General features: G+C 37.9%; 1 protein-coding gene across 6 annotated transcripts in view; it reads left to right on the top strand.

Annotated features, from left to right (window-relative positions):
* Positions 1-24,543, top strand: part of LOC141748308 (ubiquitin carboxyl-terminal hydrolase 12-like) — a 31,899-nt gene extending 7,356 nt beyond the window's left edge. The window contains exons 2-10 of one of the 6 annotated variants that reach the window (XM_074600138.1): positions 145-288; positions 6,383-6,463; positions 10,361-10,574; positions 11,549-11,775; positions 12,987-13,063; positions 13,970-14,053; positions 14,707-14,904; positions 16,923-17,001; positions 22,106-24,543. In XM_074600138.1, the coding sequence (XP_074456239.1) occupies positions 11,566-11,775; positions 12,987-13,063; positions 13,970-14,053; positions 14,707-14,904; positions 16,923-17,001; positions 22,106-22,207 (750 nt within the window). In that variant the 5' untranslated portion in view covers positions 145-288; positions 6,383-6,463; positions 10,361-10,574; positions 11,549-11,565 and the 3' untranslated portion in view covers positions 22,208-24,543. Of the gene's footprint in view, positions 1-144; positions 289-1,415; positions 1,640-6,382; positions 6,464-10,360; positions 10,575-11,548; positions 11,776-12,986; positions 13,064-13,969; positions 14,054-14,706; positions 14,905-16,922; positions 17,002-17,174; positions 18,400-22,105 lie in introns of those variants that run through there. The other 5 variants (XM_074600136.1, XM_074600132.1, XM_074600134.1 and 2 more) reach the window with 5 other exon arrangements.
* Positions 24,544-24,753: the final 210 nt, after the last annotated feature.

Genomic DNA, 24,753 nt, shown 5'->3' with positions numbered 1-24,753 from the left:
AGAGCACATCAGAAATGCTGATTGGAATGTAGCCACCTTTAATGACTATTTTAATGGTTATATTTTTTTGGATCTTCACTTACTATCTCTCTTCTTTCACCATAATTTCTTCTCGTTTTCTTACTGTACTTCTTTCTCTTCCAGCCTATCCCACAAATGTGTCACACATCCACCTCTACAGTTTAAGGAATACACCCAGTTGTTAATAGCTGGTGGGTTGTGCTAACGTGAGACACTCCACTGTTCACTCAAAGCAGACGTGAAACCAGCACCCTCCAAAACGTGCAGGTCAGCGGCCTGAGCCCTCCTCGTGTGCCGTCTTAATCCTTGATAGAATTGAAGTTTAGCAACAGTAAATGCCATAAACTACTCTGCTTCCCCTCGCCAAATCTCAAGGCTCTTGCAAAGGGAAGAGTGGGATCTTCCCTCTCGTAACCCTTTCCCATCGTCTGCTTTGTGGGGTTTTTTCCCCCCTCTTTTTATAGCTTCAGTGCCTCTCCGCTCACTTTGCTCAAACAGCAGTACAGCATCGACCTGATTATTTTTGACAAGAGCTCTGAATAACAGCAAGGATACTGACCCAATGTTGTGCTAATTTTGATCCTTTTTTACTGCAGCTACAGCAGCAGCTGCTTCGTGCTCGGAAGGTCTGCTTGCATGCTTATCAAGATAGGACAACGTCGCTTTTAGAACCATTCCCATGTCTGCAAAGTTACCTCCATAGCAGCAAGAAGTAGATGTTTATAAATGGAAGTGTAAATTCCTTCGAAGTGTGAAAGATAAAAAAATTTTGACTGGTGATGCTGGTTAATCTGCAATGATAGTCCACTCATTCTTAGCCAAGTTTTGTGGAGGACCAGGATTTTACTGAAACTTAGTAAAATTCATAGTACTAAAAAGGGAAAAAGTCATAACTGGAAGCAAGGCCTGTGTGGATGCCGGACATATGTATTTCTGTCATCAGTTGACCGTAGTTCGTGTTCTGAACTATGTAGTTGTCATTAATCACTTCCAGCTGTTCTTCTGTTCATCGATAGCTGCAGAAGAACTCTTGGCCTTATCGTAATTTCCACTGTAAAGCTACTTATGTATAGTGAGTAGAAAAGTGATAATTTTTCTTCATCTTCCAACAATAATTTCTTGTGATTCTTGTCAGATAAGTGAATGCAATCTACAAGCCATTTGTCTATAAGACTAATTACAAATTAAAATAAGTTTAAGGGCATAGAAGTATTTAAGCCCCTGGAAACTGTTGATACATTTCCAGTTTCTGAAATCAATTAAATCTAGACCAGGCAAAATACTCATTTTCTTTGCAGGAATAGTCACGAACTGTAGAGCTTATAAGAGACCGTGATGCCTAAGCATAGTTCTTTCTTATCTCCTTTGGTGAGTCAATGCGTTGGCGGTGTGATCTGGCAAAGAAATAGAAGTCTACTACTGTTTTTTCCACTTGGGTGGTGGAATGAACTGGAAATAAATCCTTAAGACTTCTCTACTGAGCAAAAGGGACTCGCAGCTTAGAAGTTGGAAGAGCTGATAGATCTCTGTTCTGCTTTTGATGGGTTATTCAGTTAAAATTTCAGCTATACTGTGGCATCACTTCATCTGTTATGACTTGATTAGACACCTACCTCAGGTAAGAGGTTTTGAAACTGGTCTTTTCGTGTCTCTTTTTACTTTACCATCTCTCTTTGCTTTACCAAACTCAACAAAACCTGCCGTAGAAACCTTTTGCTGTTCTTTGCATAAATGTTAGTTTTAGTCGGTCCTTTCTTCCCTATATCTCATACGTATCTAGTGTTGGTGTGATGTCCCTCACTGAGCTGGGATGAAAAATGGAGGAAAACTTGAATATTAACAGTTCCCTGTACTTTTGTTTGATACTTTAAAATTCAGTATATGTGATTTTTTTTTTTAAAGGGCGTTCTTTGTCTTTTCTGATGGAAGTCAGTGAGCACAAATGTTCTTGGATAGGTCCCTTTTTTAATTAGCCAGCAACGCATAAGGTAAAATTATTGCAGCTATAACAGCAAATACCTTATTGTTGGTCTGTTGGGGTTGTCTTGGCCATTGTTAAGTTGTATCTATTATTCTGAACTGCTAAAATGGTGATAGTTCAGATAAGCCAGGCAGCTTTCCATTTTTCTGTTTGAGTAAGAGTGCTGGAACTGCAGAAACCCACTGAGCTGAGCTCGCTCTCTGCATTCAAAGTCAGTTCTGCTCGTGGGGGTGTGAACAGGATGGGGGATCTCTTGGAAAGTGCAACCAACATTTTAAGTCACAGTAATTTCTAGAAAATTACAAATCCGGATTACAAGTTGTCGAAACTTTAGTTGTCGCCTCCCCCACCAATATGGAAGTGTTAAATTCGCATCTCTCCCAGAGTCTAATTATATAAGTAAAACAGTATTACCACTTTAGTTAAACTAGGGGGATGTTTTCCTCGTCGGGTAATTATGTGTTGACTGTATAAATTTGTGTTTTGCTCCTGCTCACAGAGCTGTGTACAGAAAGTGTCTTCCTGGAGTAACCAAACAGTTCCTTAAAAGCATTTTCTTGGACCTCCTAGAAGTCTCGAAGATGTATTTCTGGGGGTTTTATAAGATGTATTTATTTGTCGTGTGCTAGCAATGAGAAGTCAATTCTAATCTCATGCATTAAGCTTTATATTTAGCTGCATTTTAGTGTACGTTATTTGCTTAGCTTTTATATGCCAAGCAAACTCCATTGGTATGTATTAGTGATTTTTTTCTTGTCATTCTTTATTGCTCCCACAACGAGTGTCATAGTTTAGCAAAACAGTATTGATTTTCTTATGTTTTTAGTACTGTAAGATGTGAAATAGTTTGTTTGTGGCACCCCATAAGAGATGCATCTCCCTCTATTCCCCAAATAATCAAGTATAAATTTTCATACTTTGGACACTTGCCACCTTGGTTAGATTTTATTTCTAGACGAGAAATGTGACTTTAACGTTTCCAAAATCATGAAGTGTGTATTGTTCCTTGTGAGCAAATATTTATGTGATCTGAGGCAGAAGTATATTTATCCAGATGGAAAAATCTTTTAGTGGGGGGGAGAAAATGTGTGTAAGACCTGTCAGTCTGAAAACAAACTGCTTCTTTGGCTTCATTAAGACACAGTTCAGGCTGCACTAGATTTGGTCTCCAGTTGGTTAATTTGCTATTAGCAAATTTAGCTGCAAAGGTCAGGGATTGTGAGTAGCTGAACTTTGACTCCAGTTATGCAGCGTCACTCACAAACGTGACCTGTATTTCCATCCTGAAACATGACCAAGGCCAATTTCTGTTGCCACCATGAAGTACATTTTTTCCCCTACGTACTTGTTGCCTGGTGTGGTGTAGTTCTCATGGGCATTGACTCCCATAATAAATCGAAGTTTGCATCTTCAGAACTATTTATGACTAGTTTGTGATTTTGATTCCTCCCACAATTACTTTTGAGTCCTGTTTTGGTTTTCATTACTTTGGTATGCTAATTTAAAATGACAAGAAACTTCAGAAACATTGCAACTAAATGTAAGGTTAATTTAGCTTCTGTGGTTGATTGAGCATTTAATTTACTAAGGAAACCTTAATTTTTAATCTGCCCCTACAGTTAATTTACACAAATTTACAAAGTTCGCGCAGTAGTTACAAGGAAGCACTTGAAAAAAAGGCACATGTGATCTGTTAGATTAAATGGGTAGATACATGTGGAATACGGGTTGGTGGTTTAGTTGAATTGCGACACCGGTTTATGGTAGGTTATTAAATTCTTTGTACCATATTTTTGTTATAAATTACAATTCTTGTGCTTTTATTTCTTTGTTCGGATATTTATTCCGTGTGTTGCTTTACAGACTGAAGTAATGGGGTTGTCTGGTTTCACTAGTTCTGTAAGTTGTGGTACCTGTTTCTCTAATACGGTGTTGGAGATGATGGAGGAGGTGAGAAGCCAGTTCAGGGAGACTTAAACTGAACTTCACAAGCCTGGCGATTTTACACTTCCTTTATCTTGAAAATGCAGAATGTAAGAGTAAAGGAACCTCACTTAGCAGTCAGGTCTGATGTCAAGACTGAAAATTTTTCAAAACCAGCATCACCTGTTCTTGGGTATTTACATAGCGGGTAGGTTACCGTCTCCTGTTACGCTGTTACCCAAAGTTTCGGTGTTGCTCAGATCAATTCGAGTGATGAGCTGAAGCAGGATTTGGAGAGAGCTGTATCAACAGCTCCTCCTTGCAGATAGCCATTCTTCTCTCTAGGTTTGGTTTGGGTTTGTTGGGGGGAGATGGTGGAGGGAAAAAGAGGTACTTGGAAGCAAGGAATGGATGTAGGGAAACAAACGAGAGGAGCTGCTTGAGCTGGCACTGATGCCCCAAAAAATTCTCTATAATCGTTCCTTTCGAAGAGTCTTGCTTGTCAATCTGTCAGCACCTAGTGAATGTTTTTGTGTTTTTATAGTACCCAATTTTGAGCCTTCCTCATTTTTTGTCTTTTTTAATATATGTAATTCACTGTAAATCTGATGTGGGTGATCCAACTACAGTGTTTTTCATTCCTCCTGTTAAACTAAATTGTTTCTTGGTTTCTTTCCTGTTTATTAGAAATTTCTTAGTTATTTCTTTGTTAAAGACAATCTAGGTGGAACTGTATACAGTCTCTGCTTGTCTCTGATTTATATTAATAGCAGAATACTAATGGAAATGATTGAAATATTTGCTCAGCAATTTAAAAACCTTACTAGCTTCAGGGAAATAGATGAGTTTTGCTCGACTGTAATTTTTGTTTGGTTAGTGCTTTTCTGAAGTGTTTTAAGATGGCTCATGTGGACAGTAGAATCTCTGTTTACTATTTGCGGAAGGTTATAGGTGGAGTGACTTGGCTATTTAAAATAGAAGACAAAAAGCCAAAGTGCTTGGGTTGTGCACTGAGTGATGGTAACTCCTTAGGTAACAGCAGAGATGCAGCAAAGACTGTTGGAGAACCAGCAAGAAACATTAGAGAACAGATGGAGTAGTGTGAGGGAAGGTACCAAATCCCAAGTGGAAGCTCAGGTGTAAGGTACTGGTGGGTTAAAAAAAAGGAAAAAAATGGAAAGAGATGCGTAGACCACTTAGAATTTGAAGTAGACAAAGTTAAAATTGAAATGAAAATATTGGTATGCTTTAGTTCTTGTTCTATGTGACAGTTAAGACTATGTGGATGTGTAGTGGTATTTTTCAGTTGTATCTAAAATAATAAATTGCATCCTCACTATGTTGCTGGAGACTCAAGGACGTATCAAAATGCACTGTAAGTTAATACATCATCCTTAAATAAAGCGTAGCAAAGCCAAAGCACTTTTAGGTGATCTGAGTTTGAGGAATGTCAGATAAAATTCTTCTTTCTATTCTTTTTGTTTTTTGTAATAGTGCTTCACTTGTCCATAGTACTTTCCAGAAATAAAGTTCAAAAATTTTTGTATTTCTAATGCAAAGTGTAAGTGAAGGCAAGATTTTTTTTTTTCAATAATTCTTTATATGAGATATATAATAAGCAGCCACATCACAAAAAGACATATTTTTCTTTCATGGGATTTGTAGCTCATACGGTTTCTGTGCTCTAGGTTTAGAAGTTCTCTGTGTGTTTTAAGTTTCTTTATTTTTTACAATGCATTCTTGGCTAAATTTAAATTGGAGTTTCTAGGTCACTGTGACTAACCTGAAATCTTTGGTGAGAACAAATGTCTTGTTGTTAACTTTCAAATAAACTCAAATGCAAAAACCCCTTCTTTTAGATAAGATAGCTCTGATTCCGGCTGATGAAGTTGAGTTTTTAAGTGAAACCATGGTGCCTTTTATAATAATCATGGAATCATAGAATTGTTAGGGTTGGAAGGGACCTTAAAGATCATCCAGTTCCAACCCCCCTGCCCTGGGCAGGGACACCTCCCGCTAGATCAGGTTGCTCAGAGCCCCGTCCAGCCTGGCCTTAAAAACTTCCAGGGACGGGGCTTCCACCCCCTCTCAGGGCAACCTGCTTCAGTGTCTCACCACCCTCATGGTGAAGAACTTCTTCCTAACGTCCAGTCTGAATCGTCCCATCTCTAGTTTTAATCCATTCCCTCTAGTCCTACCGTTACCCGACATCCTAAAAAGTCCCTCCCCAGCTTTCTTGTAGCCCCCTTAAGATACTGGTAGGCCACTATAAGGTAATGAAGTATCATATTGATTTCATTTTGAAGAACATTGGAAACACAGGAGGGTAATTCTCAATGGAAGTAATTTATTTTCTTAGCTTATTTGTTTTTATAAGAGTAGTATGAACTCTGGGTTATTTTTTTTTTTAGGAAGGTTTTTTTTTTCCTCTAATGTAAACATACTGTTTCTTTATAGGGCGCCAATGCCTCTGCTTTGGAGAAAGAGATTGGTCCTGAACAGTTCCCTGTGAACGAGCATTATTTTGGCTTGGTCAATGTAAGTGAATTTTCTGTGGTTGAAATGCTGTTTTTTAATTCATATCCTAATTTTGAATTTAACAGGATTCTCTGTTAGAACTTCATCTAGGAGCACTTCTAACTTAAAGTGGGACTCCGCATAGACACCACATCCTGCAGTATGGTGCTGTGCCTTGTTATTAAGCAAAATACAAATTTCATCTTAAACACAGAAAAATAAGTATATTTATTATAAAGTCTTTGAGAGAAACCTTCCTACATAGGTACGATTCTAATTATAGGATTTTAATATTTATCTGGAAAGGACATGAATGAAGTGTGTACATTGTTCATATGCTGTTCTAGAGAAGAGAGATTTGATTTTACACTGATGCTGCAGGGTATGGGAGCCTTGAGGTTTTAAAATGAAAATGTGTTACTTTTCTAAAAACATGTTACTTGTGGGATTAGTGGAAGTTCTATGCGAGGACATAGCCAGGAGATGAATGACATGACTTGGTTGATAATTTTCTTACATGTAATAATACTCCTTTTTTAAAATTTTTTTGACAGCCCTATGTAACAGTGAATCCTTCTAAAAAAAATTTATTCTTTGTATCTCTCAGTTTGTATGGATCTGACTTGGCTGGGATCTGTTGGGCAATAAGAATTGTCTACCTAAATTAACTGTGGAGAGAATGGAGCATTGATGTTGATCTTGCCAGTGCTTCTGGAGCAGAAAGGCAGCTGTTGCGCCTGTGACGTCTTTTACCAGTGAATACAGGAAGTTAGTTAATAGAAACACTGGTTCTGTGGCATCATATTTGTGATGTGAAAATACAATTTGGGCAAGACTCACTAGAAACATAAGTATACTTCTGTTTGCTGGTCGTCTAGGTACGTTTTGTTGAAACCTGAAAGATGGTCTATCTTTTGACACACCAAATAAGGTTAACACAGCTATTAACATATTATTTGTTGCAACTCGTTTAACTGACTTCTGTGTGGGTTTCTAGCAGTTTGTGTTCTCAGACACCAAACTATCTAAACACATTGAGTTATATTCCTTAAGTATGGTGTTAATGGCCATTCCAAAGCTGCTGAGGTTTGCACCATAATGAGAAGAATGGAAGGCATCTCCAGTTGTAACATAAATAGCAGGGCGATGAATAGTGTGAAGAGGAAAAATAGCATTCTAAAAATAACCAGAATTATTATAACCACATCCATTCTCTGTTTTGAAGGACAAAATATGACTAATACTGTTGTGCTTTGTTCCTTGCAACCAATTTCTTTAGGATGATTGTTTTCATACTGTTGTTCTGCAGAGCTAAGTCCTAAGTTATTTCTAGTTCTTTCAGGATTTGAAGTTAATTGGAGCACTTTAAAGAGGGCAGTTTCATGACTTCGGCGTCAATACTAGTAAATGTGTGGTTGCGCCGCAAATAGTGTCAGGTGTTGACCCTTTGGACAATAAAGGCTTTAATTTTTTCTAATAGCTATTTTCAGTCAGTTTTAAGCAAAAAACCTTTATGTTTTGGCATCTTTTAAAAATATTTATTTATACCAGGGAAGCCATGACAAGAAGATTTTAAAACCTACGTGTTTGTACCTGTTTTTCCTTTGTGTTTTAGATCACATTAGACTTTATACTGTATTTGTGTATTTGATCTGTGCATGTAGCTCCGGGTTTGGAAGTATTCATCAGCCCATTGAGAACTGCCTTGCCAGCCTGGTTTTTGGGGTTCTGTCGAAGACAAATGGTCAGACCCTTCTTTCAGAAGTATTTCTAGCGAAGTTAAGGTCATGATTGGAAAGATCTGATTATCTGATTACTTTGTACTTCTAAAAGCAAACTGATTACAGTTTAAAAGTGTGACACTGCTATGTAATACTATTTATTTGTGGAGACCTGTCTTAATAAAAAGAAGGGGTAGATCAATAATTGAGCTATTCAGAAGTTTCCCAAGGCCCTGAATTGCTCAAAGTTGGAAGGATTTTGTTCTAATAGGAAAAAAAGTCAGAATTGCTGAAATAAAATGCATCACACGGTCTTTTTGTAAAGTGTTTGGCATGCAGTAAGATATCTAAAATGCTAACATGCAAGATACTGATTTCAGGAATGAAAGTTCTTCTCTGTTACTTTATGTAAAGGCGGTAGCAGGCGAAGAGAGTTGAAATACTATTTAGAAGGACATTTTCAAAACCTAAAGCATGCCATAAAGTGAAATTTTCACCGTATCACTTAGACTACTGCAAAGCATCTTGCGTCTTACTGGCAGGAATTTTTAAAGCTATTTGGGTGGAATAATTAAAGAATTAAATTCTTTTAACTCCTCTGACTGTTCCATTTAGTTTGATTCTAATAATTTCTCTCTGGGTGGGTAACATCAAAGCAGGACGTGTATAACTTTATGCTTTTTGACATGATTTCTACATGAATACAGTCTTGAAATCTCATTGACTACTTGCTTTCTAAACTTTTTTGACTTAAGATGCACCATGACCTTCCATTTTTTTTAAGACACCTAAATTCTAATTTCTTCTGGGATTATTATAGACAACCATATTAGATACCTCGTCTGAAAATAATATTATTTCACCAGACTTTTGGTAGTTCTCTTGCCTATTTTGTCTAGTATGAAAATTTAGTTAGTATGATGCTTATTTGTTTTCTTGGGTCACAAACAAGCATATGAGTTATACTCTATCCTAATTCACATGTTTGTTCAGCTTGCATATTTCTTTTCCTCATGTCAATACATTTGAACTCTTGTTCTGTGTTGTTTGCATATGGTATAAATTAATGTTAATGTAACTATAATGCTGTAACCTTCTTAGCTGTATGAATTAAGCTGTTAATTTTTTGTTTCAGTCTGCAATTTAACTTCAAATCATTCTGCTACAGTAATCACACTAAATTTTGGGGAACAGTGGTGGCCATATTCTCCAAGTACCACTTAACAAACTGTATTCTGTAGTCAGATTTGTATTGTCATTTTGTTTATTTAAAATATTTTGCTCTCGATACTCCTGAGTTGCAGAATCTCATTATCAGAATATCTGGGGACTGGCAAACCCAGAATTTGTTTCACTTTTTTGAAGCAACAACATTGTACAATATAGTTGCGCAATAGATTGCAAAGAAACAACTCAAAAACACATGATGTATTTCTCATGGATGATGTGCTAATATCTCAGTGGTCTGAGTGTTTCTTCTTTTCGAGCGATGTGGAACACTGCCTCTGGAATTTGTTATCGCTATCCTCCTTTCTCTAAAATGACACTGCCTTCAGATACGGCAGATGTAAACCAGCTGCTCTTTGAATTTGCCTGCATCATGTACTTCTCATAATATTTCATTATAAGCAGGAAATATTTAACAGATACCTTGCTAACTATCTCTAAAAAGTACTTTGTGTGTCCGACACAGGCAAATTGAACGTATGAATTCATGCATTGAGCTCTCGTTACCATAACACAGCTGAGACACAGTGATGCTGATGGATGCTGTTTCTTCCTTTTTCTGTATGTTCTTGTCCCTCCGTTCTGCTGTATCGTTGGCACCCCTCCTCATTAGCATCAGCAGCATCTCCCCTACCAGGATTAGTAGCGTGCTGCATCTCCAGAAGTTTTGATTTTATGATGAGCCCTCAATCGGATTTTTTGGGGGTCAATGGTTTCCTGCTTTTTTCGTATGCCCGCTATCGCTGTGACTGTTGTCTTCTCTTCCTTTTCTTGCTGTTATCAGCTGTGATGATACAAGAATGAGTCTTTTACACCATGCCTACTAGTATTTCCCCAATAAACGAACTCTGACAGATGACTTTTCCATTTTCAGTATGTGACATTCTTAATGAGCAACCTCTTTCTGTTATTACTTTTTAACAGACCTAATACGAAAACGTTTGTTTTCCTTTTGTTCTGTTTTAACCAGTTCGGCAATACCTGCTACTGCAACTCAGTCTTACAGGCACTTTATTTTTGTCGTCCATTTCGGGAAAAAGTTTTGGCATACAAAGTGCAGCCTCGAAAGAAGGAAAGCCTCCTGACATGCCTCTCTGATCTCTTCAACAGTATTGCTACGCAAAAGAAGAAGGTGGGAGTCATCCCACCCAAGAAATTTATTTCCCGATTGAGGAAAGAAAATGGTAAATGAATAAATGACATTTTTATGCAGATTTAAGCATTGGAGATTTAAGCATATAAAACGTAAACACAATTTCCTTTTTAAGTGTGTCCAAATTGTCAAGTTTTAACAGATTTCTGGAAGATTTTTGAACTCCTGTTTGTGGTGTGAATTTCACCACCTCTAGCACAGGGAGAGATTATATCAGAACTGTGCTGTGTCGTAAGAGGATTATTTAGATCTCTTGGTTTCTGTACTTGCTTGGACCAAGCACAGAGCATGTACACAAGTCTCATTATTCCAATTATTCCATGTTGGCATCATATTCTATAGGGCTTTGCTGCAAGTTGGCACGTTTTAGGTCATTGTTAGAAATTGTCATGGGCTAAACAGACCTCACGGAGGTGGTCAAAGTAGAACTCTCTCAGGAGACTTAACCACCCTTAGTCTGCTTTCTTACGTTTGCGGTAGGATAAATTCCTTATGATGAGAACTAGTGGTTATTTCCCAGGGCTACTTTGTGAGGAAGAGTTCTGTATGTTGACTTATCATCTCTGTTTGAACTTGAAAAGATAACAAACTTATAGTAGGGGGTTTTTGCCCCTTGGTGCTGGACTTAGTGAACTAATGGCCGAAGGCAACACATCTGAATTTCTTTATTTCTCTCCCTCACAAAGAAAAAAAACCAACCAACCAAAAAACCCCCTAAAAACCAATCATGGTTTTCTTCGGTTCCAAGAAATACCCAGACTAAGTTTCCTTGATGTTATTTTTCAGCTGTCTGTTTTTTGCAGCTTGAGGAGTAGGTGAGGGTAACCTAACATCTGTTGTGAGAACAACAAAGTACCATTCTTCAAAGAGTCTTAAGAGCGTAACCCACAGTTTTATAATAGGGTAGAGAAGGGGGCAGGGCATGCACCGATTGCTAAAAGCGTAATAACTTGAAATTATGAAGTATCTGTATTTTTTCATTCTCCTTGATCTCTTCCTTTCCAGAATTATTTGATAATTATATGCAGCAGGATGCACATGAATTCCTAAACTACCTACTTAACACTATTGCTGACTTACTACAAGAAGAGAAAAAGCAGGAGAAGCAGAATGGCAAACTCCAGAATGGCAGCATTGAGAGTGAAGAAGGAGACAAGGCTGATCTGACGTGGGTCCATGAAATCTTCCAAGGAACACTAACCAATGAAACCAGATGTCTTAACTGTGAGGCTGTACGTTTAAAACAAAACCAAACCTCTTAGATTTTTCACAGGTTCTGGATCATTTTCCCTAATACTAAGCACACTTTTTCATTCATTAGGATAGATGAAATTGCACTCTCTCTATTAAAATATGGAGCATAGCCTATTTTATGACTGTATCACCTCTATGTTCAAACCAATACTCATTAAGGTATGTTTCTCAGAAAAAGCATAGTGTTTTTTCTGTTCCTCCTCCCTGTTTCCATCGAGGCAGTCTGCACCTGGCTGATATAAGCTGCCTTTTTGTCTTCGTGTTATTTCCTGTGTCAGTGATTGATAGTTTATGTTGTGTTTCTACATGAGAGTTGCTCACTACTTACTTTACTCTGGGATTAACTGAATTTCTTGAACTGAAAGTCTGTGCGGCTTGGTGCTGGTCCATAGCCTCTCTATTTGAGAGTGAAAGTGCCACAAAGCCTAGAATTAGAAGAACCACACCACCTTCAGGCCAGGAATTTGTAGTTAGCTATGGGCTATGTCTGATTTAATATTTCTAAAAAAAAGAAGGCCCAGATGGGGAGAGGAAAAAACAGGAGTGATTACAACTGAAATGACTGTTCTTGGTATTTTAAGTCTAAAATTATAGCTATATGGTGAATAGAAGCTTGAAAAATGACGTTAATAAGATTCTGTCTCAAGAATTTTCAAATTAAATGTGACTGTTCCACAAACAGAAAGATGGTTTTCTAACTGCTAACCCATTTAATTGAAAACCCATCTGCCTGTTTCTGCGTTTCCTGTAAGTATTTACTGTTAAACTTAGAAATGCAGCAGCAAGCTGTATCAGTCCACAAAGCAGGGTGGAATACAGTTAGAGCTTCTCCAGCTTGGAGAGCTGCGAGTGGTTAAAAACTTGGGTTTGCCAGTGAAGTGAGCAGATGTGTCTTAAGGGGGAGAGATGTTTTGCAAGAAAGGTTTTTGGGTTTGGGTTTTTTGGTGGGTTTTTTGTGGGCTTTGGCTTTTTTTTTTTAATATTCCTCTCTGGATTGTAGCAACACATCAGATTATTTCTTCAGTTTTAGTTTACCTCAAAAAAGGGCTTTTGTGTGTGTGAATATTTAATTTTTTTTTATCATGAAGTTGTCTACTTGCAACGAGGACGTTGCACCATTCCAGAAATGGTTAAAAGAAATCTGCCAGTTCTAAACTGTTATGAAATATTGCTTCTTATTTTTTTCAAGGTTAGTAGCAAAGATGAGGACTTTCTGGATCTATCGGTTGATGTGGAACAAAATACATCAATTACACACTGTCTAAGGTAAATGAAAATATTTGTGAATGGAAAAAATACCTGCCCTTGGTCAGAAGGAAAGAGCCAGCTTAGTCGCTCCATTGTGCAACAGCTGTAGGCTTTGACGTATGGTAAAATATGTTCTTTTCCAAGTGCTGTTCACTTTATCTTTATTGTGGATTTTTGAAGCGGCTGGTTTCTAAGTGATTTTTAGTACTTAATGAGTACCATGATTTTTTACTGGTATGTAAGATTGATTTTCAGTTTCTTTTAGGGGGATTTTAACTTGTTCTAACATATAGTCAGGCTTTACCAAAACTAAACATGTTGTATTTGGTTTCATGATCAATTCTTGTTTATTTTAATATTGTTATTGCATTTCAGTTGTGTGGACCTGATGTTTGTGGTCATACTTTTTATTCCCCCCCCCGGTAGAAATTTGCTCCATGTATTTGACTGCTGGATCCAAGGCTTACCAGCTGCTAGGATACTGCAAGTTGCGTATAGCATGTGGCTTTTTAATAGCTGATAATGATGTATAATTGCTAGGAGCTGAAAGATAATCCAAACTTTGTCTAGTCAGTGGCTAATGGCTCTAGGTCTTAGCATTTAATGTCTGCTGCCAAAGAAAACATGGAGTGGCTACCTGTGGGTACAAAACACGATCACCTTATTGCTGTTTATTACCTATTGTGTACGCAATTAATACCTGAGGGTGTAATTTCCAGATTTTTCCAGCTGAACGTTGATACTACATCCCAAGACTGGGGCAAATGCACCTAAAATGTGTTTGGGAGTTAGGAGCGATATGAATAAGAGGAATTTCATCTTCTGTGTGTACTTTGGGTTTTTTCAGCATTATTAGCAGTAATTTTTAACTGGATGGTCTGACTGAATATCCCTGCTTATCTGACTTTTCTTTCATTTCCACAGAGGATTTAGTAATACTGAAACTCTATGCAGTGAATATAAATACTATTGTGAGCAGTGCCGCAGTAAACAGGAAGCACAGAAGAGGTAAGCGTCAAATAGTCAGGCTAATGTAAATGTTCTCTTAAAACGGGCAGCTGTTGGAAAAATGCACCTTGTGGATTCAGTAAAAAGAAAATGTAATACCTTTTAGGTCTGTGTTTCGTGGGGAGGGGAGTAAGGAGAAGTAGAGAGACCAAATAACTTTGTGGCAACCTTATCAGAGAGAAATGAAGAGATTAATTTTGTATTCCTCCCAGAAGAGCTTATATCTGGTGCTTCCAGACATTCGCATTTTCCCCAGTTAGCATTAATCAGCTTAAAGCCAGTGAAAACCATCCCATCTGCTTTCACTACGAATACTATATACAAAAATCTTATTTCTCACCTCATACTCGGTCACAGCCAGAGCAGCAAGACAGATTTATTCCATCTCTTCCTTTCTGTCGATGTGATGAAAATTTGATGTTTTCAACACAGACAGTTGCCGTGCGTTCAGATGTCAGTTGTGTAGGTAATCTTTCAGAATAAATGTTGCCTGTTCTCACGGGAATGAGAAAAGCAGCCTTTTGAAAATCTTCATCAACATTTTAGATGCCTTTTAAAAAGCTTCTTCATATTGAAACTGTTCTTGAACCAAGCTTTGGTTTAGGTGATCTGCTAATAACCTGTTCTTTTTTTAACTTATTTTTGTGGTTCAGAATGAGAGTGAAAAAGTTGCCCATGATTCTAGCTCTGCACTTAAAAAGGTTCAAATACATGGACCAGCTGCATCGATACACCAAACTCTCCTACCGTGTAGTCTTTCCCTTGGAGCTGCGGCTCTTTAACACTTCAGGAGATGCTACAAATCCTGACAGAATGTATGACCTTGTGGCTGTAGTTGTTCACTGTGGCAGGTATGTTGGTTTTGTGCTTTCTGGACCTTAAATTAAATGCTGTTCCTTGAAATTTAAAAGGAGTCTGTCATTCATGTGCCATTTTATAACAGTACAGTGGCTGACAATATGGGAGCATGCTCAGCAGTGTCAGAGCTAGTTGTCTGAAAGTATTTTGGTTTTTTTTATTGTTTTGATCTTTTTTTACTACTTTTCTACTGCTTTAAATTTTGCTTTCTGAGTACACAGTCCAAGGTTTGCTCTTCTATCAGCTTTCAAATCTGGTGGCAATTCAGACTAGATTTTTTTTGAGCTCTAGCAAAGAGCAATCTTTAAAAAAAAAAAAAAAAAAAAACAACAAAAACCCACCACCCCCAACCCAACTTTCCAGGAAAGCTAAAATGAAAAAAAGAAAAAAAATCTTGGAAAAACACTTACTAAAATAGAATTCAGTTGCAGTTCTCGCGTTGCTACTGGCTAAACCATCAAAGTTTTAGAAGCTGGTGCCACCATGTGGAATTAACTGTGTACTGCTGATTTTTAAAAATATCCTCATTCTCTTTAATATTTTTTTTTTTTTGTCGTCGTAATGGCTTTAATTCTATTTCTAAAAGCACAGAAGAAAAATTTTTAAGCACTTTTAGAAAAGAAGCAGTCATGGAAGGCAAAAAAATATAACTGCCTTCTGGAAGTTTGACTTTTAAAGTAATATGTTATTACAGAACACAAATGCTTTGAAACATCTTTATGAGGAGCAAGACAATATAAATAACATTCTAATACTGCATAGATTTAGTATAAATAAACTACATATAATTCTAGGTGATTTTTGTTGTGGTATAGTTGTGCTGGTTTTTATTTATTTTTATCATTTTAAGATCTCATCCTATGCGTTTTCTTCTATAGAATGTTAATTTGCTATACCTGTAACTGCACTGTTTTGTTTTAACAACGGTGATTAATAGTTCAGATGTACTAAATATTTGCTTTTTCTTCTCAATCCCATTGTCTTGTAGGGGCTTTTAGGAATCCTGTGACTCTTCTGGTTTCAATTCTTACTAGGAACTTACCAAAGACTTAAGATAAACTATATTTTCTAAATATTTGAGTTCTCAGGACTTGTTTTAAATATTTTTGCCCTTACAGTTTTACTTTTCATGTAGTTGCTCTAAACAAAGAAATTTCATTCTGTGACAGGTCATGTGTTTAAGTATATCATTAATTCAGGAAGGGTTAGAGAAGTACTTTCTTTTGCCTGAAGCTGATAGGAATATAGGTTGTTTTAAAGCCTTATGTAGGGGCTAAGTAAAAAGTAAATCCAGAGAGGAGGGGAATTTTTTTTTTTTTTCCACTGGAACTGTTCTCTCAGGATTTGAGGTTAGTAGATTGATAGCTCGTAGTTTTCCGTCCATGTAGTTTATCCCAAACTGCCGCCTTTTCAGGGCAGTCCGCCTGCCTTTACTCTGCAGATCCATCTCACTTTGAGTTAGGCCACTTTGTTGTCCCTTGCCCTTCAAGGTAAACGTACAGGATAGAGGTGATAGAATTGGACTGGGAAACTGCCACCGGAAAAGAGGGAACAGCAGTTACAGAAAGCCTGTCTGCAGTCAGCCATAGGCTAGAACACACTAAAAATTAAAAAAAAAAAAAATCTCCTGTGCAAATAAAATATTTCAGACAGTTATTAAAATTTTTGAATGGTGGGTCAGAATACTCAGCAGTGATGAATGCAACAAAACCGTGATTGAAATAACCGGCTTCTGATTTTGTTTTTTGATAGACACGAATGACTATCTGAAATATTTACGAATTTGTGTATGTTGATGATACTGTATTTGCAAGTGGCAAAGGCAGAAATTTTAATTCAAGCAATTTGGCAAAGTCTAAGAATCTAAACAATGTTATGAGTACTATTCGACAACATTAAGAGCCAGGAAATCTAACTCTGCCAGTAATAGCTATAATCATGGGGGAGGGCAGTGGTCCTGCCTTTGTAGGTGCAAGAGTAATTAAGTCTTCGATCCTTTTTTTTCTGGCAGTGGTCCAAATCGTGGACATTATATCACCATTGTGAAGAGCCATGGCTTTTGGTTGCTGTTTGATGATGACATTGTAGAGGTAGGTCTGCTTTTACGTGGTGAAAACAAGCGTAGATGGCATCACTCTCCAGCTCTGTTTTTATGTCTGGGATTAGCTTTTGCACCTGTGAGAGTATTTTGGGAAAACGTGCACGGAATAATTCTGGACATTTCAAAAGTAAACTTGAGCATTTTTGTGCATTTTTGTTATAGAAGTATTGTGGAGAAGGGCAAAGCGGCATGAGGGCTGTATTGACATCTCAGACACGGGGTGGTGTGCACCTGTTCACGCTGAAATACCACAATTGTCTTATTCAAGATCTGAAAAGCTCTTACTTCAGCCCACCTTTTGGGCTCCTTTTTGTCGCTAACGCACTTTGTGCTAGTTGCATTTCATTGCTGCATTTAAGAACTTCTAACCTTTCTTTGTAAGCAGTTTTCCCGCACAAATTGAAGTGTAGAAAAGCTGCAGAAAAAGATTTGGAAGACGGTAGAAAGGTCCTGAGAGTACGCCAAGATGTTTGGGCTATTGGCAGTGATGTTTAAACAGGCTGCTTAAGCAAATTTTCACTTACCTTTTCTACTAATGTATCTGTAAAGACTAATACCCCAAATATTCATATATCCGTGTATTTCACATAATTATTAAGCAAATATTAAACAGTAGAACAAATGCCACAGTGGAACAGGTTTTTGTGAAGATTAAATTGTACTGTTTGCCTCTGAGATTTCATGGTCAAGGTTAAGGCCTGATGCTGAGTGTCTAAATAGGTACAGCAAAATTCTTGCTTGGGTTGAAATAAAAATGATGTACTACATTCTCCAGTTGTTTTTTTTTTTTTTTGATCTTTGCTTAACTTTGAGCATCAGGGGTGACTTGCTGGTGATTTGGATAGCTGCTATAACTATGAACAGTTGTCTTTCTCCCATTATTATATTTTAAGGGTTATTTTCCTCTGTTTCTGTCATGGACGAAGTATGTAATTGTGTCAGCTACTTTTGGAAATAGCGTTCACTTCAATATTTTTAAGTGCAAGTATTCCCTGTCTTTTCCACTCGGGAGATAAACTTTACATGTTAAAAGCAGACGTAAAATAACCACCTTGTGGTTCTATACTTGTTTTCTATCAGTCACTCCCGAGTTGTATCTTAGCTTGTAGGTCAAAACAGAGTTTGGTTTTACCAGCACACACTGTTGACACTTTTATAGATGTGCTAAAACATAGTTTTTTAAATATGTGTGGTCTGTTATTGGACGACAGATTCAAGGAGCTGTCACAAGTAAGCTAGCACATAGTTCCTTTCTCCTGGAGGGATGCTTTTTTCCCCTTTAAGTTGCTTTTCTAACTGTAATCGTGGCTTGCTGTTTTTTAAGTTCATCTTCTTTTCTTTTACAGAGTTTATCTAAAATGCTGTAAAAATAAAGCTCTTTGATCTGAAATTTCTACTTTTTGTGATTTCCATGGCTCTTTGAGTTTTCACTGTCTTGATTACAATTGGCAACGTAGCCCTGTCCTGTAGCACTACCTTTGCCCCAGCTGCAGATCCAGAAGTTTACAATTCCTTTTCCCGCTCGAAGATTCTCCCTGGTTGGCGTTTGCATGTGTTGTTACTTTTCTGTGAAATTTAGGCTTTGTTTTTCCTACCAGTGGAGGGCGTGAAATGTTGCACGTGAGTTTTGCACATGAGTTATTTGAGATCTTTGGCCCTTTCCGACGGCTGGTTGCTCCTTGACCCGCTTTGAAGAGCGTAGGGTAAGGATTTCTGCTGGGCTTGTCCCCAAGGATCTCTGCGCTGACTGTCCTTTGTAGCTGCTCCTGCCTTCTAAGTGTGTGATGAACATGAAGCTTGCATCCCACCTCTCTCTGTCTAGGAAGTACCAACCTTTCTCTTTCCTCGACCTTCTGGAACTGACCTGAGTTTCTGGCGATTCAGTGCTTAAGGAGAACAGGGTAGTGGAGGCTGCTCTTCCTCTCCTGATGCTACAGGCTGCTGGAAGAAGTAGCTGCAGTTTTACTCATCTGTTCGCTCTCTCCCCGCTTAGTCATCAGCTCTTGAGAGTTAGTTCCTTACTAGTGCTGTAGGCTATTCACTGAAAAAGTGAAGGAAAGCCGCAAGTACTTTTGTCAGTTCCATCTGCTGCCTAAAGAGGTTTAAATGTCTGCTCTGAACTTGACCAAGTACTGTTTTCAAACTGCTTGGGATTGGCCATAAGGTGACATTGTTATGTATGATATTGTTATGTATGACATTACAGAGGTCGTCCTCAAAAATGGAGTGGCAAAAAGCCCACAAAGCCCCAAATCCTCTGAATGTGAACTCTGCGTAAATTTCTGGGTTTAGGGCTAACCACAGGAGCCTTGTACTCCTCACAGACTTAAGACAATGAAAAGAGATTTAAAAAAAATTTTTGTACAGCTTTGGAGACTTAACATTCTAGGTGTGAACTGGCTACATAACAAACCGTGTGTTAGTCAGCAGACTTCAGAAGATGAGTCCAAAGCCCTTGTACCTGTACACAGATAGCACAAATGAAAGAGAACGCAAGAGAAAGCTTTTCCCCCTTAAATACAGTTAAAAAGCCTTGTTGCATTTTTGGCAAGTGCTGTGAATTAATAGCCCTGAACTGTCAATAGGAAGTAGTTTATCCTTATTACCCACTAAATGTCAGAAGTGGTGAAGTCATATTTATTTATCTATTTGGATTTGGTTGGAAGGCCAACTTTCAATTAAATGGAAGATAGAGAATAACCAAACATACTACAGCATATGTGAAAAGCAACTGCATCAAATCCAGGAGGCAAATCAGTCCAAATGGGATACTGTGCCAAGCAAAATTAATTGAGAAACCTGAGTAAATGATCTCTGGCTAATTTGACATGTTGTCATTAGAGCAGCTAAGTGATACATCACAGTGACAACGTTTGTCTGAAACAGAGAGGGAAAGGTGTCCATCCAGGGAGTTCTCCAAATGGAAAAAAGGGGGAAAATGATTTTCTATGTCTTCGCTTATATATTTATTCAGAGATTTGCAGCATTCAGTTGAATGGTATGCAAGAAAAGGATTTGGTTTGGGGAACCAGAATAGTTGTCTGGAAATGAGTAAAGGATATTTAAGCTCAGTTAACAGGAAAAATCATCTTAATGCCGGGTGAGGCTGCAGAATCCTAAACGTAGTTGTGAAACCATCGACTGGTTGTTACTCTGAAGCTGCAACTGGGTAAAATTTTCACGTCCACAATAGATGTGGTCAACTAAGGATGGGAAGAATAGAGTCTATATAATCCTCTTACATTTCTACTGTGTTTTCTATGGATAGTGAAATTAAAAAAGGAAGTCAGTTTTGCCATGATAAAACTAAAAATATCTGTAGGATGAATTAATCTATATCAAATGTTTGAGTTGCATTCAAAATGAGTAGTGGAAATAGACTTGATTGCATGGCAAGTTAGTTGACACTTAAAATAAAACATGTTTGAGCTGTCTGCTAAAAATATTACAAGGACTGAAGGATGTTCTTTTGCTATTTTTTTTGTTAAAATGTGTATCTAACAGTTTATAGTAGATGTTATGCTAATAAATTGTGTGAAAATGCAAAAGCCTGCAGTATGGCATTTCAACTTCTCTGAAATCCTTAAATGGAGAAGAAAGACAAAACACCTTTTTTTTTTTTTTTTTTTTAAATGGTGTTTAACGAAACTATTCTGCAGCTCTGTCCTGTGGTTGATGCATCTTCTGGAAACTTACTGACTATGTCTTTTTTTTCTTGTGCTTCAAAAAGGCTGGGAAAAGGATGGTCTAAACTTGCAGGTCGTTTGGCAGTGCCACTTAGAGAAGCCAATGCTTCTGTGTTTGCTGGTGGTGCTAACGTCTGCTCGGTGAGCAGTGATTTAGCACACTGCCAAACGGCTTCTGGAGCTGAGGAGGCTCCTTGATGGTGTCATAGCGTGGTCCCTTTCCTTTAAAATGTAAGCAAAAATTGGTCTCCACTACTCCCTCTCACCATCAATACAGGTGTTCAGCCCAGCACCTCTCGAATCCTAAACGTTTCTTTGCTTCCTCAACTTTATTCCTTGGGGAATAAAGGGTAACTTTAAGCTAGTCTCCCTTTGGTCCTCCACAACAAATTCAGGCTACTTGAGCCTCTCATCTCTGCAGATGCAGAATCCTAAAGGTACTTTAAAATACTGCAACGCAGTGGAGTGCTGAGCAACACGGGTCACTGGGAGTATTTTATTTCAGATTTTGGTCTCTACGCTTGCTCTCCGCTGACTGCAGAATCAAATTCAGTAGTGTGAAGCCCATCAGTCTCAGGAGCGGGATCAAGACTATAGAATTTGCATCTTTAAAAGCCCTTTAAAATGCCCTACAGGCCTTGCTGCATGGAGTATAAAATGAAATACTGCTTTTCTGCACATAGTTCACAACTTTAAATATAAACAGACCATTTAATTCTATTAATATGGCAAATATTTTATTTCTCTTAAAACACAAACCTGGTGATAATATTCCAGTAGGCATTGTACCAGCAAATCCTAAGGAAGGAGAGCTCTTGTAAGACCAGGAGATCATAATCAGATGAGATCCACAGATTTCATGGTATAATTACCAGCAGCGCTTGCAGGACTTCTCTATGTAAGAGGGTCACAAGAACTTTAAAATCCAGAGTTATTTTAGCTGAATTAACGTTAATCTGCTCAAGATGCTCCTTATGTACTCCCAACTGTACAAAAATCTTCTTTGCTGATCAGTGCTTATTTTCAGTTACGTTACAAACCGTTAGTCAGGAAAGGTAACACCAGTCTGAATGAGAAAGCAAATATAAAAAATGTCATGAACTCTTTTTAAGGATACATTTTTATGGATCCCTTTTTTTATAGTCCAGCTTAAGAGTGCGCTACTTTTGCGAGGTTTATGATTTCATCTTGATTTCTTTTTTTTTTTCCAACAGTGAATATGGTATTAAGTGGAAAAAATGTTTTGTTCTATTTGGTTGGATTCAATGATACCAAAATATCCCTGTATTAATACTGCGTGGCTTTCCAGCATCACCTCCAAGAACTGAAAATAATGCTTTGTCTGGGGAAGGGATTCTTAAGGCGGTGTTTTGACTCAGGCTAATTATAACTCTCATTAATTTTCAGAAAATTGACGCCCAGGCCATTGAAGAGTTCTATGGGTTAACATCAGACATTTCCAAAAACTCAGAATCTGGATATATCCTCTTCTACCAGTCAAGAGACTAAGACAAAAGATACATGTATACAAATAAAAGAAAAAAAGGGATCAAGATATGTCCAAACGGAACATATTTGTCACAGCAGACGCAGTTCCTCGTTGTTGCTGTAGGACCAGGACAGATCCAGCAGGGCGAGTAAAGGTTTCTCCCTGCCGTTTCGTGGAGGATTAGTGCTGACTGCCGTAACAAGAAGAGCTTTTGTTCCAGTTTTCTTTCTGGGCTTTTTTTACGTGCTATCTTCCAAAATCTGTGTTACCTCTACTTGAAACCTGGCTGCTTATTTGTTCATGAACTGAAGAAGAGATTTAAAAGTAGCATTGTAGAATTTTTACCATTTAATGTTGGCCTGAGGCTATACCTTGGTTTCTACCATCGTCGTTTTTCTGTATTTTAGCAGAATGATTTCAATATTCAGTGTCAGCTGAAGGCATATTTTAGGATATGAACAGCAGCTGGTTGCTGGATATTTTTGGTGACTCAGACTTGAGAAGCAGTACAAAGCTAAGACATATTGGAAATGTCAAGTCTGTAATTTTTGTAAAAAAACAGACAAAAAACCCCTCTCCGTGCAGCATTGTAAGTTTCCCCGTTATGCATTATCTTGGGTTTAGATAACACTAACAGCGCTGCTTCTTTTTATGTTTTTATTTTTACTGTTCTGTTTCTTCTTCCGAAGGTGTAGAACTTTATCCACATTCTGCCTAGTCTCTGGTGCATTTTTCTTTTGAAGCAGAAGTTTTGACTCAAAGCCCCGTTGCTGCAGATTTCAGGGGAGCAGACAAGCAGTTACCTTGTGAAGACTATTGTCTGGCAACCAGTTGCTGTAGAAAGTTTGAAGTTACAGCGTTTCTTGGAGCTATTGCGTAAACCAAAAGTGCCCTCATTCTGAAACAGGATCTGTTTAACATTTCATTCGATACAGAGCAAACGGATGCAGCGAGCATTTTGAATCTATGCTAATACACAGAAACAGCACTAATTGTGAAGGGTTAACCGAGGGGAGCGTTATTTGTGTCACTAATCCAGTTGTTCTTAGTCTTTGAGATAATGAACAAGTAAGAAGGAAAACCAACCAGCCGACCTGGACATTACCTTGCTAAGTGTTCCTCATCCTCTGTGGGTAACGTTTGTATTGATCTGGGAATCATAACCACCCCCCTAAAACCGCTTCTGATTGTTTTACCTCTATAGGCCTTGCTTAACAGGGGAAATTGTTAGTCTTTTGAAGACTGAAATTAAGTAATTATCCGTTACGTGTGTATATATTATAATCTCAAGGATAACTAGGATGAAAAGACTAAGGGAGTTTGTACGAAATCTCAGAAAATCTTCTGTAATTTTCTTCTTGACAAGTCCTGTTGCCGTGCCAAAGCTTGTCGCAGCTGGCTCTAAACTACCGGTGAAAATGAGTATTTTCTCTTCTTCATCTTGTTAGGTAACACGAGAGCTGTCCTCTGTGTGGTTGTTCCCAGCACAGCCGTTCATGGTATATACTGGTGATTGTTCTTCTTGAGGACATTTAACTTATGCAATTCTGTGGCTTGTACAGGATATAAAGTATTTTACCAAAATATTGTCCTCAGGAAAACAGCGTTTCACAAACATTCTCTTGTGGATGTATCTGTTTCTTCTTACCATGACCAGAAATGTAACGTTAGTAATTAACTCCTGTCTTCAAAATGCAAATTAATCATTACCATTGTATTCCGACTGGGTACAGGTTCCATTCTCCCGGCACATCTCCTCTTCCAGAAGCTAAAATATGGACGTTGGGTTTTTTTAATTATTTTTTATTATACAGAGTACTGTCGTTTTAGGAGACATGTTCAATAACAGCAAACGTTCTTGCCATCTTGTTCCTATTGTGTGAAAATTGTTCCTGGCTAAGAGTCTTCTCCCCTTGTTCACGCACAAGCTGTGAGTCCTCTCCTGGTAGCGCTACCAGAAGCCTGTCATCACGAAGTCTTGCAAAAAATGAAAAAAAAAGAGAGCACTGAGTTAAAAATAATCTAAACAGTAAATACAAAAATTAATGTAGTACACTAGACATGTATTTTGTATATCTGGTGAGACGTTTTTACAAATAAAATACCTGACTGAGAGATAATATTGAAAGATATATACTATAGATTAAAAACTGCTAAAAGTGCACTTTTGCTACAGATTTATAAGGAGACTAAAAGGAATTAAATTGGAAGAGAATGGTGTGATGTTGCTTCTGTATAATAAATGACCCCACCTGTCTCCAATAAAGGTCATGTATGATCAAATGCACATGGCCCAAATGCTTTTCCTTGAATTTCAGTCCGAGGCAGAAATAAAAGGAATTGGTTTCTCGCTGGCTCTCCTTGGCTTCTCCCTCCGTGCTGCTGGCTGAGGGAGTCAAACCGCTGTATTTGCATCCATATAACCTGGGCATAAGCGGCTTAAACCAAGAGAAATGAAGAATTCGGTGTCATAGATTGTAATGGATGTGCTGGTAAACCGAGGAGAGGTTACGCAGGGCCTTTTCCCCTGACACCCATCCTGCTGCTGGTCTTCCTTAATCTCTTC

The sequence above is a fragment of the Larus michahellis genome, chromosome 9, assembly GCF_964199755.1.
Source record: "Larus michahellis chromosome 9, bLarMic1.1, whole genome shotgun sequence".
NCBI lineage: Eukaryota > Metazoa > Chordata > Aves > Charadriiformes > Laridae > Larus > Larus michahellis.
Note: the sequence above shows the minus strand (reverse complement) of the source record. Positions and strands in the feature narration are given on the sequence as shown.